At 46.5% G+C, this 15720-nt stretch overlaps 1 protein-coding gene and 1 non-coding gene across 2 annotated transcripts; both read left to right on the top strand.

Annotated features, from left to right (window-relative positions):
• The first annotated feature begins 586 nt into the window (after positions 1–586).
• On the top strand, positions 587–9056 carry ATP6V1G1 (ATPase H+ transporting V1 subunit G1). Its single transcript, XM_059657865.1, has 3 exons — positions 587–760; positions 5014–5114; positions 8531–9056. The coding sequence occupies exons 1-3, from the start codon at positions 679–681 to the stop codon at positions 8702–8704; spliced, it is 357 nt and encodes a 118-aa protein (XP_059513848.1). The 5' UTR covers positions 587–678; the 3' UTR covers positions 8705–9056.
• Positions 5993–6128, top strand: LOC132212901 (small nucleolar RNA SNORA58). Its single transcript, XR_009447840.1, has one exon. It is a non-coding gene; the product is annotated as a small nucleolar RNA SNORA58 (small nucleolar RNA).
• Positions 9057–15720: the final 6664 nt, after the last annotated feature.

Here is a 15720-nt window from a genome sequence, read left to right as displayed (position 1 = left end):
CCTCCGCACCTCCCATCAGCGCCCTAGGATCACAGCAGGCATTCACGAAATACTTATGGAAACAGTTCAATCCTCTCCTGAGCCCGGGTTCAGAAAAGGAACATGTCCTCCCCAAACCACAGAGCAGATCAGAGGCAGACTTGACTCCCAGTCGCCCTTCCTTTTCCCAATCCAGGCTCCTTCCAGAGCCTGGCAAGCATGTTCCTAATCTCCCACATAATATAGTTGTCCCAGGAAAGTTCCAGAAAGGGGGAGAATAGAGCAGTGTGCAGAGTAAAATCACTTGGCTTGGCCCCTCCTCGCTGGACCGTAACGTGGGCACCCGGTCAAACAGTGTAAAGGGAGGGATCATGGCGATAACGACGTGGCATGGCGGCGACAACGATCCTACCAGTTGAGGGAGAGACACAATGGAAAGAGGACCGGACTGTGGACCGGAAGAAGCGAAGACAGTGCCCGCGCAGGCGCAGTAGAGACTCTCCCTCTCCCTTCCGCCCCGCCCCTCCTAGTCACAGGACACCACAGACAGTCAGCTGACCCGGCGATGCGGAGATCACGTGACGGCAGACGTGGGCGCCGGAGCAAGGCGCATGCGCAGATCTCGGGCGGTTTGGTCAGCTGACCTGCGGGGCGACGGAGCGGATTTAGGCCGCTCTCCTCTTGGGGGTCGCCGGCGCCATGGCTAGTCAGTCGCAGGGCATCCAGCAACTGCTGCAGGCCGAGAAGCGGGCTGCCGAGAAGGTGTCCGAGGCCCGCAAGCGTGAGTTTCGGGGTGGGGCGGCCGGGCGGGGCGCGAGGCCCAGGAGTGCGGCCAGGCCGCGGGAGGTGGCAGGTGGTGAGGCCCGAAACACTGCGGGGCGGAGGGGTGGTTCCAATCGCGGAAGCTGCGCGACTCGAAGGCCTGGATCTGAGGCTCTGGAAGGCTTGGGGGGCGACGGGAAGTTGCCTTGTGGGGTAATAGATCGGGCGTCGAGACATAACAATGGGCGGGCGTCCTACTTGGTGTCTGGGAGGCGTGTAAAACGGATTATCCAGGCGGAATTCATTGTCTTTCCCCCTCCCACTTGCTCCTCTGGGGGGGGGGGGTGCCCCATCTCAGTGAAGGGAGCCACCATTTGCACAGTTGCTCCGTCTAGAAAGAGTCCTCTTTGCCACATCATCTTCGTTCTCCACCTTCCTACCACGTCCCTCCCGCCACCATCTTAGTCCAGGCCATCAGGTTCTCTGAGGCTCCCATAGCAGGCTAAATCCTTGAGTCCTTAAATGTTTTTAAAATGTGGCTGATAGGTGCCAAGCCCGGTGCAGGATGTACCTGTGGCTTCCATCATCGTGGTGTTTAGAATCCCAGGGGAGGAAGCCCATGCTGGGTAGGTCAATTGCAGGCGAGGTGGGAGGGCTAGGGTGGAGAAACGAGAGGTTGCTAAAGAATTGAGCAGGTAGACCTAGTCTGTGTTCTAGACCGGTGAGTGGGAGAAGTTTCCTCTCCTGCAGTCCGTTCTGGCTGCGGTTCGCACCCCCCTGACTGTCCCACCGCCTTTACCGGCAGCAGGCGCTTAGAATGCCTGCAGAACAAAGCCCCAGTGCCTTGTTAGGGTGCTGGAGGCGCTTGGGGATCGGTCTCTTGCTTTCTCCCCTAATATCACAGGTACGCGCCTCCAAGAAGCCTTCCCTGGCTTCACCCTCTCCCTTCAGACTAGGCTAGGAGTCCTTCCCAAGTGCTATGTCTGCCATCGTAGTGCAGTAACCTGTGTCTTCAGTCACTCGATTAAACAACTGCAGATCAGGGACTGTGTTTAGTTTATCCATTCGGTTTCCCATCTGCTGAGATAGATATTTCTATCCCAAGTTTACAAATGGGTAAAATGAGGCTCGGAGAGAAATGACTTGACCATATCCTGGGAAGCATAGCTGAGGTGTAGAAGGCTCCATTGTTTTGCAAGGATAAAATACCAAGAAATACGTATTTTAGTAATTCTCTGGTATTTCCCCTAGTATAAGACTTACACTCTTCAATCCAAGTACATGGCTCTTGTACTTACAAGAGTGGTTATGTGATACTCTATATTTCATAGGGGAAGTTTTCTTGGAGGGAACTGGGGATGGGAGCAAACCTTTCAATCATGCGCTGGTGACAGGGAAGTTCTGTGTTCTTCACAGAATGTTTCTGATTATGTTCTTGATACAGTATTTCCAGAATGACATCCCACAATTAGTCATGTGATGGCTCATCAGTAACAAGTTGTATCTGTTGGGAAGCATATAAGAATATTTGGGGCAAGTGCAGGAACAAATACTTGGAACATGGTAAGAATAATTCTGAGTGCCTTGGAGAAATGGGTCATGTTTTACACCTTATTTTATTTTTTAAAATGTTTTCTTTTTTTATTGATTTCAGAGAGGGAGAGGGAGAGATAGAAACATCAATGATGAAAGAATTATTGATCAGCTGCCTCCTGCACACCCCCTACTGAGGATGGATCCCAAAACGTGGGCATGTGCCCTGGCCTGGAGTCTTTTTTTTTTTTTCTTAATATATTTTTGATTTCAGAGAGGAAGGGGGAGGGAGAGATAGGAACATCAATGAGAGAGAATTATTGATCAGCTGCCTCCTGCACACCCCCCACTGGGGATCGAGCCCGCAACTCAGGCATGCACCCCTGAACAGAATTCAACCCGAGACCCTTCAATCCACAGGCGGACGAGCCATCCATTGAGGCAAACTGGCTAGGGCTGGCCTAGAATCTTAACCGCGACCTCCTGGTTCACAGGTTGACGCTCAATCACTGAGCAACACTGGCTGGGCAATCTCAGATTTTGTGATTACTAGCAACAGAAGTATTGAGAAGAACTAAAATTGGAAAATTATTGCCTGCCTTGATTTGTAATTATAATTGACTTGCCCAGTTAGGGATTGGAAAGAGGCGATACATGATGTGGTAAAATGGTCCAACCCACATTTTCATGAAATTGTTGCTTTGAACCGTAATATGTATGTATTTAAAAATTGTGTTGTGGTTTATTTCATTGGAATGAAACATAACACTGGCTTTCATATATAAGGTCCACTAAAAGCAAGATTGAAAATAAATATAATTTCTGGTTCAAATATTTTTAGTTTTCAGAGAAGACTATCAAAATTGAACATTGAAGATGTTTGCTGATAGGCAGAGAATATATTAAGTGATTAATTCGGGGAGCCGTGGGAGTTGGGAGTGATCAGGAGAGGTATTGTGAAATTATGTGGAGCTACTGCATAATCTTTGGTGCATAAATGTTATTTGTAGATTGTTTGTTTGGAAAAGATCTTTGGCTTTGAAATAAGGCTTTGAATACACCTGATGAGGAGGATAGCATGTGGAGCACTGGGGTACAGGTTGGTTTGAGCAGAGGACAGCAGTAGGCCCTAAGCCAGTGATGGCGAACCTTTTGAGCTCGGCGTGCCAGCATTTTGAAAGACCCTAACTTAACTCTGGTGCCGTGTCACATACAGAAATTTTTTGATATTTGCAACCATAGTAAAACAAAGACTTATATTTTTGATATTTATTTTATATATTTAAATGCCATTTAACAAAGAAAAATCAACCAAAAAAATAAGTTCGCGTGTCACCTCTGACACGTGTGTCATAGGTTCCCCATCACTGCCCTAAGCCATACTGAAGTAAATATACATGCAGAAATAGTCTTGGGGTGCTCAGAGAGAGAGAGATCTGTTGGTTGTTTCGGACTGCCCCATCATGGGGTCATTAGGTTCCACGCAATTTCTTAATTAGGAGATGGAAGGTTAAATTTAATTTCGTTCATTCACATGAGTTGAGTAAGATTTGGGCAATTGATATACAATGATGTATAATAAAGCTTAGTTTTAGATGCAGGATGTTTTTTGCTCTTAAATAGATGTTCAAATTGTTCGCTTAGGACCTTTTTTTTCTGTTTGGGTATCTGAAAAGTTAGTGAACAGGATTACAGTTATCTGTTGGTTGGTCTTGGGGTCTATTTTTATACAGGCTTGGTTAGAACCTAGAGAATTTTCCCATCTGTGTATTAAACTAGTCTCTTCTACAAACCAGACTGAAAGGGTTAAGAAGAATAAAACAGGGCAGAGAAAAACTTATTGTGCTTAGCAGATACATTGCAGAAAGCTTGCAGCCTTGAACACCGCATAGCTCAGGTAACCAGAAGACACCTGGCAGTGGGCGGAACAAAGGCTATGTCAGCCAGCCGAACTGCATGCAGCCAGCAATAGCTGATAAAAGTCTTCCCCCTCCCTGCACTCTCTGCTGACTCCCCTTTGTCCATTCAACCCTTCTGCACCCAGAGGACTGCAGTGAAAGCTTTTTGCTACATTATAGCCTCATGTCATAGGCGCCACCCGGGCCAACTCCGAACCTTTCACAGACCACCTGTGTCTCCTCACCTCTCAGATGCTGTGCAGTCTTACTGTCCAGTGCTCTCTGTGGAGGATGCCTTCCCAATACCACTTTCATTCCTGAGAGCCTGTGCACGGGCATGGTTTTTAGTTTCCAGTGTGACATCATCTTTTCATTTAGTTAGGTTTTGAGAGCCTGGAGGGCAAGGGAGGAGAGGTTGCTGTCCCTTGGGAGTATATTAGTCTTCTTGCTAAGCTTCTAAGCAGAGTTCCAATCTTAATCAACAGCATAATTATGTGTTTACTTCTTGGGAAGAGGAACAGTTCCTTAAATGGTTAATGTCACCTATTTGATGTTGGTTTGTAGTAGTTGAGATTGGGAGAATATTCTTACACATTCCAAAATTTTCCCCATCATTTTTACTGTCTGTCGTTAATGGCAGTTCTTTTTATCTAGTCATTTTCTAGTTAAATAAAGCCTGCAGGAGGCAGGAACCTATACTATTAGTTACCTCTGAATTCCCTCTCTCCCCTGCATGTCTCTTGAGACTATTTTAAAACCTTTTTGTTTACCATCTCAGTCTCCGCTTCCTTCTCTTGTCTTTTGACCACTTCCTGATGTAGCTCTTTTCTTTTGAAAACAGGAAAGAACCGGAGGCTGAAGCAGGCCAAAGAAGAGGCTCAGGCAGAAATTGAACAGTACCGCCTGCAGAGGGAGAAGGAATTCAAGGCCAAGGAAGCTGCGGTGGGCCCCATTTGTTTTCCTTACTGCTTTGGTTTCTTGAGGCTTCCCTCTCCTCCCCTTCTCTCCCGGCTCTCAAAGTACCCAGCATAGCTTGGTAATGCTCATCCTGATTGGATTTTAAAATGTTAGTTATTGTATGTTTTATTGGATGCTTAGGCTGAATCTCTTAGGGCCGGGGTCGGCAAACTGCGGCTCTCGAGCCACATGTGGCTCTTTGGCCCCTTGAGTGTGGCTCTTCCTAAGCCTTAGGAGTGCCCTAATTAAGTTAATAACAATGTACCTACCTGTATAGTTTAAGTTTAAAAAATCTGGCTCTCAAAAGAAATTTCAATTGTACTGTTGATATTTGGCTCTGTTGACTAATGAGTTTGCCGACCACTGTCTTAGGGTGATCCATTTTTAACTAATAGTGAGTCCTAGTATTCACTTATTCATTCATTAATAAGTTTGTTGAACAGTTAACATGTGACAGGTCCTGTGCAGATGCTAAGGGCCGAGCTGTGAACAGAAATAGACATGGTCCTTGCCTTCATGGAGCCTAGCTTACGGGCTGGTGGTCAAGGAGACTCAATGAAATGCAAGTCATGGAAACATGCAGCTTGCACAGTGTGGTGGCAGAGACACACAAATCTTCCGGAGCCTCATGTTAGTGTAAAGACACGTACCAGCTATAGGCTAGATGACCATGCATAAGATGTATACAATCATAGTACAAAAATACATCACAGAGAGTACAAGGGAAGCAAGGAAAATTCTGGAAAGGGGAAAGAATGGAGGAGGGCTTCACAGACCAAAGAAATTCTATTAGGACTCTTGGATGTAGGTAACAGAAAACAATTCAAGCAAGTTTAAACAGAATGGAATGAATTAAAAGCCCCGGGCATACCCGTAGACCTTGCCTGACTGTGCTCATGGCCAGGCAGGGGGGACAGTGTATGCAAGAGTAATTTGGAGTTTGTGCCAGTTCTAGCCAGCCTACTCAGTGGCTGGATAAGTTGCATTTCTTCAACATTTACAAAAAAACACACACAGAAAACAACAACAATCCAGATAAAAGGCTAACTTGATTTTGATCCGGAAGTTTAAAGAATGATTTGAGGACACCAATTTCATCGCTCAGCTCTGCCTTTGGCTTTGTGGGCTTCATTCCCAAGTTCTACATGGTGGCCTCTGCTAGTTCCAGGTGCACATAGCAGTGAGTAGCAAAAGTCTCATTCATCTTTGCATTGGGTGATGATAGTGTTATTAAAACTTAAAATATTTCTCTGACTTAAACTGGGGCAGATTGTAAATTGTCAGACTGCCCACAGAAGAGTGTAGAAATACTCTTGTGTTAGGACAGCCATCTCATCTCATTTTTACATCACTGCTGTAATTGTTTATAGAGTATCGGTGTTGTACACAGTGTTCCAGTGTAACTTCAGTTTTGTGTACTGGGGCTTGGCATATAGTTTATATTCACAGAATAGAGCTAGTGGCCCCCTCATACCCCCAATAAGAGTTATGGACTTTTAAAAGATATGATGTAGCAACTGAACTAACCATTATGAAATGCTTCAAGGTATTCCTATACTATGAACAGTTCTAGTACTGCATGGGTTAAAGAGCCCCAGGGTTGAATCTTACTGTGTTCACCCTGATCTCTTTGAGCCTTGGTTTTGAGAGCTAGCCTCCTCATTGGTTATGGAGGAATAGATAACATCTGAGAGAATGCTTTGTAAACTCTCTTGTGTTATACAGGTAGAAAGGGATATAGCTGTTAACATATGTAGTGAGGCGACAATAGGAGATACAAAGGGTCAGACACAAAAAAGTTATGTCTTCAAGAACCAGATAGGTCACTCTCTAACAACGTACAGCAGATAACAAAAAGCCAGCCATACTGTGAAGGCAGTAGAAGGTAAATGTTAGCAATCAGTGTTTGTTAAATTGTAATGGAAACGGAAGGGGTAAGATAGCCATACAGTAAAATATTTAAGCAATTAAACGGGGCAACAGTGAGAAGTTACTCTCCAACCTAGACCTATAGTCCTCAGAGAGAGTCACTGTTAAAAGTATCTTGTGTATTCTAGAATATTTATGTCCGAAAGAACAGATGTTATGTATTCATAATAGTGGTGAATCTACTGGTAAACTTAAGAACTAAAACATTAGCCCTATAGGTTTGGCTCAGTGGTTAAGCGTCAGCCCGTGATTGAACGGTTGCAGGTTCAATTCCTAGTCAAGGGCACGCACGTACCTCGGTTGCAGGCTTGATCCCCAGCCCTGATCAGGGCATGTGTGGGAGGGAACCAGTCGATGTGTCTCTCTCGGTGTTTGTTTCTCCCCCTCCTTTATCCCTTCTCTTTTCTCTAAAAGTCAATGGAAAAATATCCTCAAGTGAGGATTAAAAACAACAACAACAAAAACATTAACCAGTCATAGTGAAACTCTGTATATTCTTCTTAAATTGTGTCCCCCTTGTGCCTTTGTGTTTATTATTTTTTAGAGCTTTTTTTTTTTTTTAAATATATTGATTTTAGAAAGAGGAAGGGAGAGAAGAAACATTGATTTGTTGCTCCACTTATTTTTGCATTTGGTTGATTCTTGTATATGCCCTGACCAGGGATCAAACCCTCAACCTTGGAGTATTGGGACGATGCTCTAATCAACTGAGCTACCTGGCCAGGGCCAAGAGCTTTTTAAAAACACACCATATGTCCCCCATTTAAAATCACACAAGGAAACTTCTATACCAACGACACGGATACCACTCTGTAGCTTGCCTTTCCCTCTTAAACTGCATGCTTTACAGGCCATTTCTTCTTGCTGTGCACATTTACCTTATCTCTTAAATGGCTGAAGAGTATGCTCTGGTGTTGATGCACCATCATTTGTCCAACTAGGCTTCAGTCCTTGGGCCTTTAGTTCATTCCAGTTGTAGGCTACACATTAGACCAGTGGTTCTCAACCTGTGGGTTGCGACCCCTTTGGCGGTCGAATGACCCTTTCACAGGGGTCGCCTAAGACCATCCTGCTTATCAGATATTTACATTACGATTCATAACAGTAGCAACATTACAGTTATGAAGTAGCAACACAAATAATTTTATGGTTGGGTCACAACATGAACTGTATTTAAAGGGCCAGAAGGTTGAGAACCACTGCTCTAGAGAGATGGGAATATGTCATTCTCTGGGATAATTTCCTAGCAGCGGAAATGCTGTGCAGTTTACTTTCTGATAGATGTGGTAAGGTTGGCCACCAAGTGATTGCATCAAGCGTTGCTCCCATTAACTCTGGGAATGCCAACTTCCTGCATGCTCTTCAATCAGGAGGCTCCATTGCCTAATGCTGATTGTTTACATTCACTAATGAGCCTGGGTTACCAGATGTGGTTCCTAACATTCCCTGTGTGTCATTACTCCTCGACTCAGGCTCTGGGATCCCACGGCAGTTGCAGCACTGAAATGGAGAAGGAAACCCAGGAGAAGATGCTCATCCTCCAGACCTACTTCCGGCAGAACAGGGATGAAGTCCTGGACAACCTCTTGGCCTTTGTGTGTGACATCCGGCCAGAAATCCATGAAAACTACCGCATAAGTGGATAGGGAAGAGAAAGAAGCACCTGTTCTATGGGTTGGCATCTTATATGCCTCCATGGAATATGAAGCTTTTGCAAAGCTTGAGTTAAAATCTTGTGAAAAGGCATTAAATTATTTCTGTGTACTGTATAGTAGGTCCTTTTGCTTTTGGGAGAACAGCAAATCTAGTTTCTTTCTATAAACTTAGAGTAGAGTTTATCCAAAGATTTCATCTTTTTACCTCATATTTCTTAGAAAGTTAATGAGTATACTTTGTCTGTTTTTCTATGCCTTTTAACTGAAGCAACATATAAATATATATAACAATACTGACTTTTTCTTCCTTAGACATGGTAAGAAACACTTTTTTTTTTTTTTTTTTAAGAAAGAAAGGGATTAAATTAATTTTTTCCCTTAAGCTTTCTTGAAGGTCAGGGGCTTTATCTATGAAAAAGTAGTAAATAGTTGTTTGTAACCTGTGTAAAGCAGCAGCCAGCCTTAAAATACGAGTAGTCCTTTCTGGTGAAGGGTTAGAACAATGAATAGTAGTATAATTGTTTGGGCTGCTTTTAGTATTAATCCAAATTACTAGATGATAGAATTCAAGAACTTGTTACATGTTGTTACTTGGTGTACTGATAATCGTTTAAAAGTAAAGACGACGTCATGCATTTTTCTTCTCTGGTTCATCCTTTTTGTTAATGCAGTGTGTACTTTGACCCAGACATTTTGCAGAATTTCACTGAGGAAATTAAATCAGCATGTGTGGCACACACATTCCCACACATACTTAGAAAATATTCTTGGTCTGCATCTTGGCAAGAAGGAAAGAATCACTTTTGCATTTACATTTCCTAATCCTCGTAACAACTTTATGTTACGAGATATGAGGCAGAGAGGTTAAAGAACCAGCTCACTCATGTGTTAGAGCAGTGATGGCGAACCTTTTGAGCTCGGCGTGTCAGCATTTTGAAAAACCCTAACTTAACTCTGGTGCCGTGTCACATAGTAGAAATTTTTTGATATTTGCAACCATAGTAAAACAAAGATTTATATTTTTGATATTTATTTTATATATTTAAATGCCATTTAACAAAAAAATCAACCAAAAAAATGAGTTCGCATGTCACCTCTGACACGCGTGTCATAGGTTCGCCATCACTGTTTTAGAGCCAGGATTCGGATTGGCAGACAGATTTAGTAGAGTAGGTCCTTGCGTTATGTCGGAGATCTGTTCTTATGGACAGACTTAACGCGATTTTCACCTTAAGTCAGAACCCACCTATATAAGCACCTACGTCACTCACATGGAGCACACAGCAGTAATGAAGTGAAACAGTAAAAAAAATTTAAAAGAAAGATAATTCCTGACCTTTACTTGTCCTATGTAATAAAAGAGAAACATGGTAATTAGCGTACGACCGCTACCCATCCCATTGGCTAATCAGGGCGATGTGCAAATTAACCACCAGCCAAGATGGCAGCCGGCAGCCAGGCAGCTTGAAACTAACATGAGGCTTGCTTGCTTCAGTGAGGGAAGAAACCAGTGTTCCCCGCCTGCCTTGCCGGCCTCTGAGCCTGCAGTTTAAGAAACATTGTAACAAATATAGAAGCTAAACAAAACCCCAGAAACCTGCTTTCAGCAAGCCGAGCCCAGCCGGGATCTCAGAGCTGGAGTTATACATTGTTTCGATAATAGAACCCAAACAAACCAGATACCTGCTTTCAGGAGCAGAGGCCTCAGAGCTGGAGCCAGAGCTAAAGCTGGCCCAGAATAAAAAGAAAAAAAGCAGTTGGGAGCTTCATCCCTCAGCCCCTCACCCAGGCTGGCCAGGCACCCCAGTGGGGACCCCCACCCTGAAAGGTGTGTGACCAGCTGCAAACAGCCATCATCCCCTCACCCAGGGTGGCCAGGCACCCCAGTGGGGACCCCCACCCTGATCCAGGACACCCTTCAGGGCAAACCAGCCAGCCCCACCCATGCACCAGGCCTCTATCCTATATAGTAAAAGGGTAATATGCCTCCCAGCACCGGGATCAGCGGAGCCGAGAGGCCTCCCAGCACTGGGGGCACTGGGATCAGCGTGACGGGGCAGTGCCCAAACCCCCTGATGGCCCTGTGGCTCTGTGTGACGGGGAGGGGCCACAACGTCCCTATCCGCCTTGCTCTGTTCGTGACAGGGGAAGGCGCCCCAACCTCCTGATCAGCCCTGCTCTGTGCCTGATACCGGGGAGCTCCCCAAACCCCCGATCGCCCTGCGGCTCTGTGTGTGACAGGGTAGAGCCATAACCTCCCCATTGGCCCTGCCCTGAGTGAGAGTGGCAGTGCCCCAACCCCCTGATCGGCCCTGCTCTGTAGGTGATAGAGGGCGGTGCCCCAATCCCCCCCCCCCCCACGGGCTCTGCTCTGTGTGTGATGGGGTCGAGCCATAACCTCCCCATCGGCCCTGCCCTGAGTGTGACAGTGGCGGCACCCCAACCCCCTGATTGGCCCTGCTCTGTGGGTGATAGAGGGCGGCGCCCCAACCCCCTGATCCCCCCTGCTCTGTGTGTGACAGGGGGCTGTGCCCCAACTCCCCTATCGGCCCTACTCTGTGAGTGACAGGGGGGAGCTCCCCAACCCCCTGATCAACCCTGCTCTGCATGACAAGGTAAGGAGCCCCAACCCCCCTGATGGGCCCTGCTCTGTGCGTGACAGGGGGCAGTGCCCCAACCCCCGGATTGGCCCTGCTCTGTGTGTGACGGGGTGGCACCGCAACCTCCCCATCAACCCTGCCTTGAGTGTGACAGGGGGCGGTGCCCCAACCCCCCAATCAGCCCTACCCTGAGCGTGACTGAGGGTGGCATTGCAACCTCACAATCCGCCCTGCTCCTTGCATGACAGGGGGCGGCGCCCCATCTCCCCAATTGGCCCTGCTCTGAGCCCGACCAGGGGCTGCACCTAGGGATTGGGCCTGCCCTCTGCCACCCGGGAGCAGGCCTAAGCCAGCAGGGCATTATCTCCCAAGGGGTCCCAGACTGCGAGAGGGCACAGGCCAGGTTGAGGGACACTCCCTTCCCCCCGAGTGCACAAATTTTTGTGCACCGGGCCTCTAGTGATAAATAAATAACAAAGCAATATGTACATATGTCGAAATGACAGAACTTTTTTTATAAATACTGTAAATGGGAGATTGTAACGTAACCATGAAATGACGTATGTCGAGTCCGACGTAACCTGAGGACTGCCTGTATCTGCTTAACCACTCTGCATATGCTCAGAAGTGAGGTTATCATACACCTTTTATGTACCACACAGATTTCCTTCATCTCCCAAACCCTAGATTGATTGCTCCTCTGGCAATTTCATGTCCTGTCTAGAGAGAAAAATACCCCCAATATCGCCCATTACAAGTACAGAAACTGACCATTCCACTTGGTGCCACTGCTCAGACCTACTCAAGTTCTTGAAAGAAGGCATAAAACACTGTGTGGCATCTTATACAAGTTCCCTGAAGATTTACCACTTCCACTTTCTGGGCGGAAAAAAAACCTCTTGAGGTTCTGAAAGGTGAAGCAACTTGTCAGGCTGTGCAGTGAATCTCTGCATGCTAGGGAGGGAGCTCTGTTCTGTGTCCGGCACTGTTTGTAAACCTACAGCCCTGCAGGGGGATCCCACTCCATGGGTGGGAAAGCTGAGGCCCAGAGGGGCTGGGAGAATGTTCAAGGCCTCAGAGCCAAGGAGTGACAGCTGGAACTGAGTCCATCAGACCCGCCGGAAGGCTGCAAGAGTAAACTGACCATGCTTTTTCCTTGGCATTTGGTGAGCGGGCACTCTGAAGCGAACTTGCATTTCCTGGCACATTTGTGCGAACAGTGATGGAGTGATGGTTCCAGAAGTCAAGGAAAGTTGTTTGGCGGGAAGGGCCTGTTGGATGAGTCTCGCATGCCCCAGGTTTTTCACCTTTTCAGTTTTTCTCCTTCAAGCACCATCTGGCAGATCTCAAAAGTGTTTTTCTCCTGTCAACTGATCTCACACCATTTCAGTGGCTCTGAAGTTGTGGGAAAAGCTGCTGCACAGGCAGGCGGCTCAAGTCTTGCTCCCCCACTCCCACCCCGTCCCCTACTAGTAAACTGGTCTTAGGAGGCAGGAAAGGCACATTCCCTATTGAAAGATTAGGCCAGTGGTTGGGGAGAGGAAGCTGCCGGATCATGTCAACATCGATCTCCTATGGCTTTTAAAAAACCTGAAATGACACTTACTAGCTCCTGGGTCAAGTGTGAATTCAAGGCGGTAGCTCACAGTATTTGGGTGATTGATGGAGATTGGTGGGCCTAGAGGGAACAGACAATATTCCCCTCTCGCCTTTTCTACTAGAAAAGAACTCACAAAGGGAAGAACGGCAGGGAGTATAGAACTGATGGCAGCAGTGAAGATCGGATTAGGAGAGAAGCTAGGCTGGTCGTTCTGAAAGCATGATGGGGTTGTCTAATATTGTCTTACAGAGTTTTTAAAAATAAAAAGACCCCAGAGTCTAGCTCTAGTTAAAAGCCCGATTACCTTTTTTTTTTTTTTAATATTTTTTATTGATTTCAGAGAGAAAGGGAGAGGAAGAGAGAGAGAGAACCATCAATGCTGAGAGAGAATCATTGATTGCCTTCTGCACACCACACACTGGGGATTGAGCCTGCAACCCGGATATGTGCTGTGACTGGGAATCGAACCATGACCTCCTGGTTCATAGGTCAATGTTCAACCACTGAACCGCCTGGCTGGCCAGGCCGATTACCTTTTCATTGACTTTCCATCCTCTCCCAACCAGATGTGAGTGCTCCCTCTTCGAATCCTGCCCCATCTCATTCCCTTTGTACCTGCCAGTGGCTCTTATCTTTCTGCACACAGTGTGGAACTAGATTGCTGACTTTTCAGGGGGGTTGCTGGCCTCACTGACAGGAATTCAGAGTTTCTTCTGCTTTTGACCCAGTTTCCTGACAAACAGTACGTGACCTGTTTTACTCCCTGCACATTCGTGACAAGCACAGCTGTGTGTTCAGTCCCAAGTTCTTGCATGTGTATTTTTTCATGGGGCACTCATAGCATAATGTGACTTCCAGGATTCAGAATCAATTTAATGCAGCCATTAGCAAGGGAACATTCTTTTGGAAATGGACGTGCTTTGGGGAAAAAGTTTAAAAATAGCTCTACTGAGTGGTAAAGGCTGGATCTGAACCCGTCTATCTGACTTCCCAGCCTGAATAGCTATCCGATTCAGTTCAGTTTGCTCAGGCCCTGGTAACATTTCAAGCAATATGTTTCTAAAAGAGCTAGCAAGTCAGCGAATCTATAACTGGCAGACCCATTCCGAAAAACAAGATCTCACTTTTGATCTTCGCTTTTCATTTACTCACCCAGAGGCTCTGAGGCTCTCCCTTACCCCATCGGCTGCCACGCTTGAAGTTTCTGCCAGCCTGGGAAGAATTTCATTCCTTCTTACTTCATCCAGGTTGCCAGATAGTTGGCAGATGGCCCCCAAACACTGGTCTGTAACCCTTATAAACACAACAGGACAGGTGGTGCAACTGCTGAGTAAGGGTGGCTTTGGCTGGGGTTTGTGGTTACAGTCACGTGTTGCTTAATGATGGGGATACATTCTGAGAAATTTGTCCTTAGGGATTTCATTGTGCAAGCATCATAGTGTGCACTTACACAAACCTAGATGGGATAGCCTACTACACACCTAGGCTCCATTATAGACTTTTGGGACCGCCCTCACATATGCAGTTATTATGGGGTGCATGACTATTTGAATTTATCTGTAGTTGAGATGCTGATGATTTCACTCGTAGCTATTTATTCAATAACTCAAGTGCATGAGGGGAGGGTGCTGGGGGACAGATACGAGCATGGGCAGAAACAATTCTATGCCCCATAGGTTTATTCTCTTTTTGGGAAATGGGACATTGGCTGTATGTTAAGCAAGGGTCTATGAGAATGGGGGACTGGCCTGGGCCCAGGACAGGAACGGGCTCCCAGAAGAAGGGTCCTTTTACCTAAGATCTAAGAATGTGTCATCAGGTGATGAGGTGGGGATGAAGTTTGGGGTTACCTTCCAGATGGCGAGGGATGGCAACCACTGAGAACTAGAAGTGAAAGCGAGTGTGGGGTGGGGGAGGAACTGAGAGATGTTCTGCAGTCTTGGAGTTTAGGGTTTTTAGTGGTTAAAAATTAGTACAGGGCAGACTGAGGGTGGGGAGGGGCTTGGGCCCAGCACATAGAACCTTGTGAATCCGTAGAGATAGCTTTCCTGGAGTCTGCTTTCCAGAGGACTTGACTAGGTATTTCTCACCTTTTACTGGATTTTTATTTACCTTCCTCCATTCGACATGGAGCCCCCACTCCCTCATGCTATAGTATCAGGCCTTGCAAAAGGCATGATGCCTTGCTGCCCAAGACTAGCAACTCTTTACTGAGCACTTTCTAAGCACATCATCTTCTCATTTAATTCTTAAGGTTTTGCCGGTATTCTTTTCCTTCTCTTACAAATGAAGAAATGGAAGCTCAGAGAGGTGAACCGACCTGTGCAAGTTCACATGCCAGTAAGTGGCGGAGCCTGGTCAGCCGGTTCCAAAGGCCCACGTCTTCTGTGCCTTCCCAGCTGAGGAGACTGATGTGTCAACATGGAAGTCCATGCTGGCGTGGGAGGAGCCGTGAGAATGCCAAGGGAGGCAGCCTAGCCTGGCAGGAAGAACAGGCGAATGTTATCAGGCTTCATGGAGGAGGTAGGCCTTGCTGGAGAGGCAGGATTTGGATGGATGGTGACCAGGCCACCCATGTCAAAGGATCCCTTTCTTTTTTTCCTCAATATTTTTATTGATTTTTAGAGAGGGAGGAAGGGAGAGGGAGAGGGAGAGGGAGAGAGAAACATCAGTGTGAGAGCAGAATATTGATTGATTGATGGCTGCCTCCTGCATGGCCCGTACTGGGGATTGAGTCCACAACCTGGCCATATGCACTGACAGGGAATCGAACCAGTAACTTTTTGGTGCATGGGAGGATACCCAAT

The sequence above is a fragment of the Myotis daubentonii genome, chromosome 11 (genome assembly GCF_963259705.1).
Source record: "Myotis daubentonii chromosome 11, mMyoDau2.1, whole genome shotgun sequence".
Taxonomy (NCBI): Eukaryota; Metazoa; Chordata; class Mammalia; order Chiroptera; family Vespertilionidae; genus Myotis; species Myotis daubentonii.
This window is presented reverse-complemented; position numbering and strand designations above follow the sequence as displayed.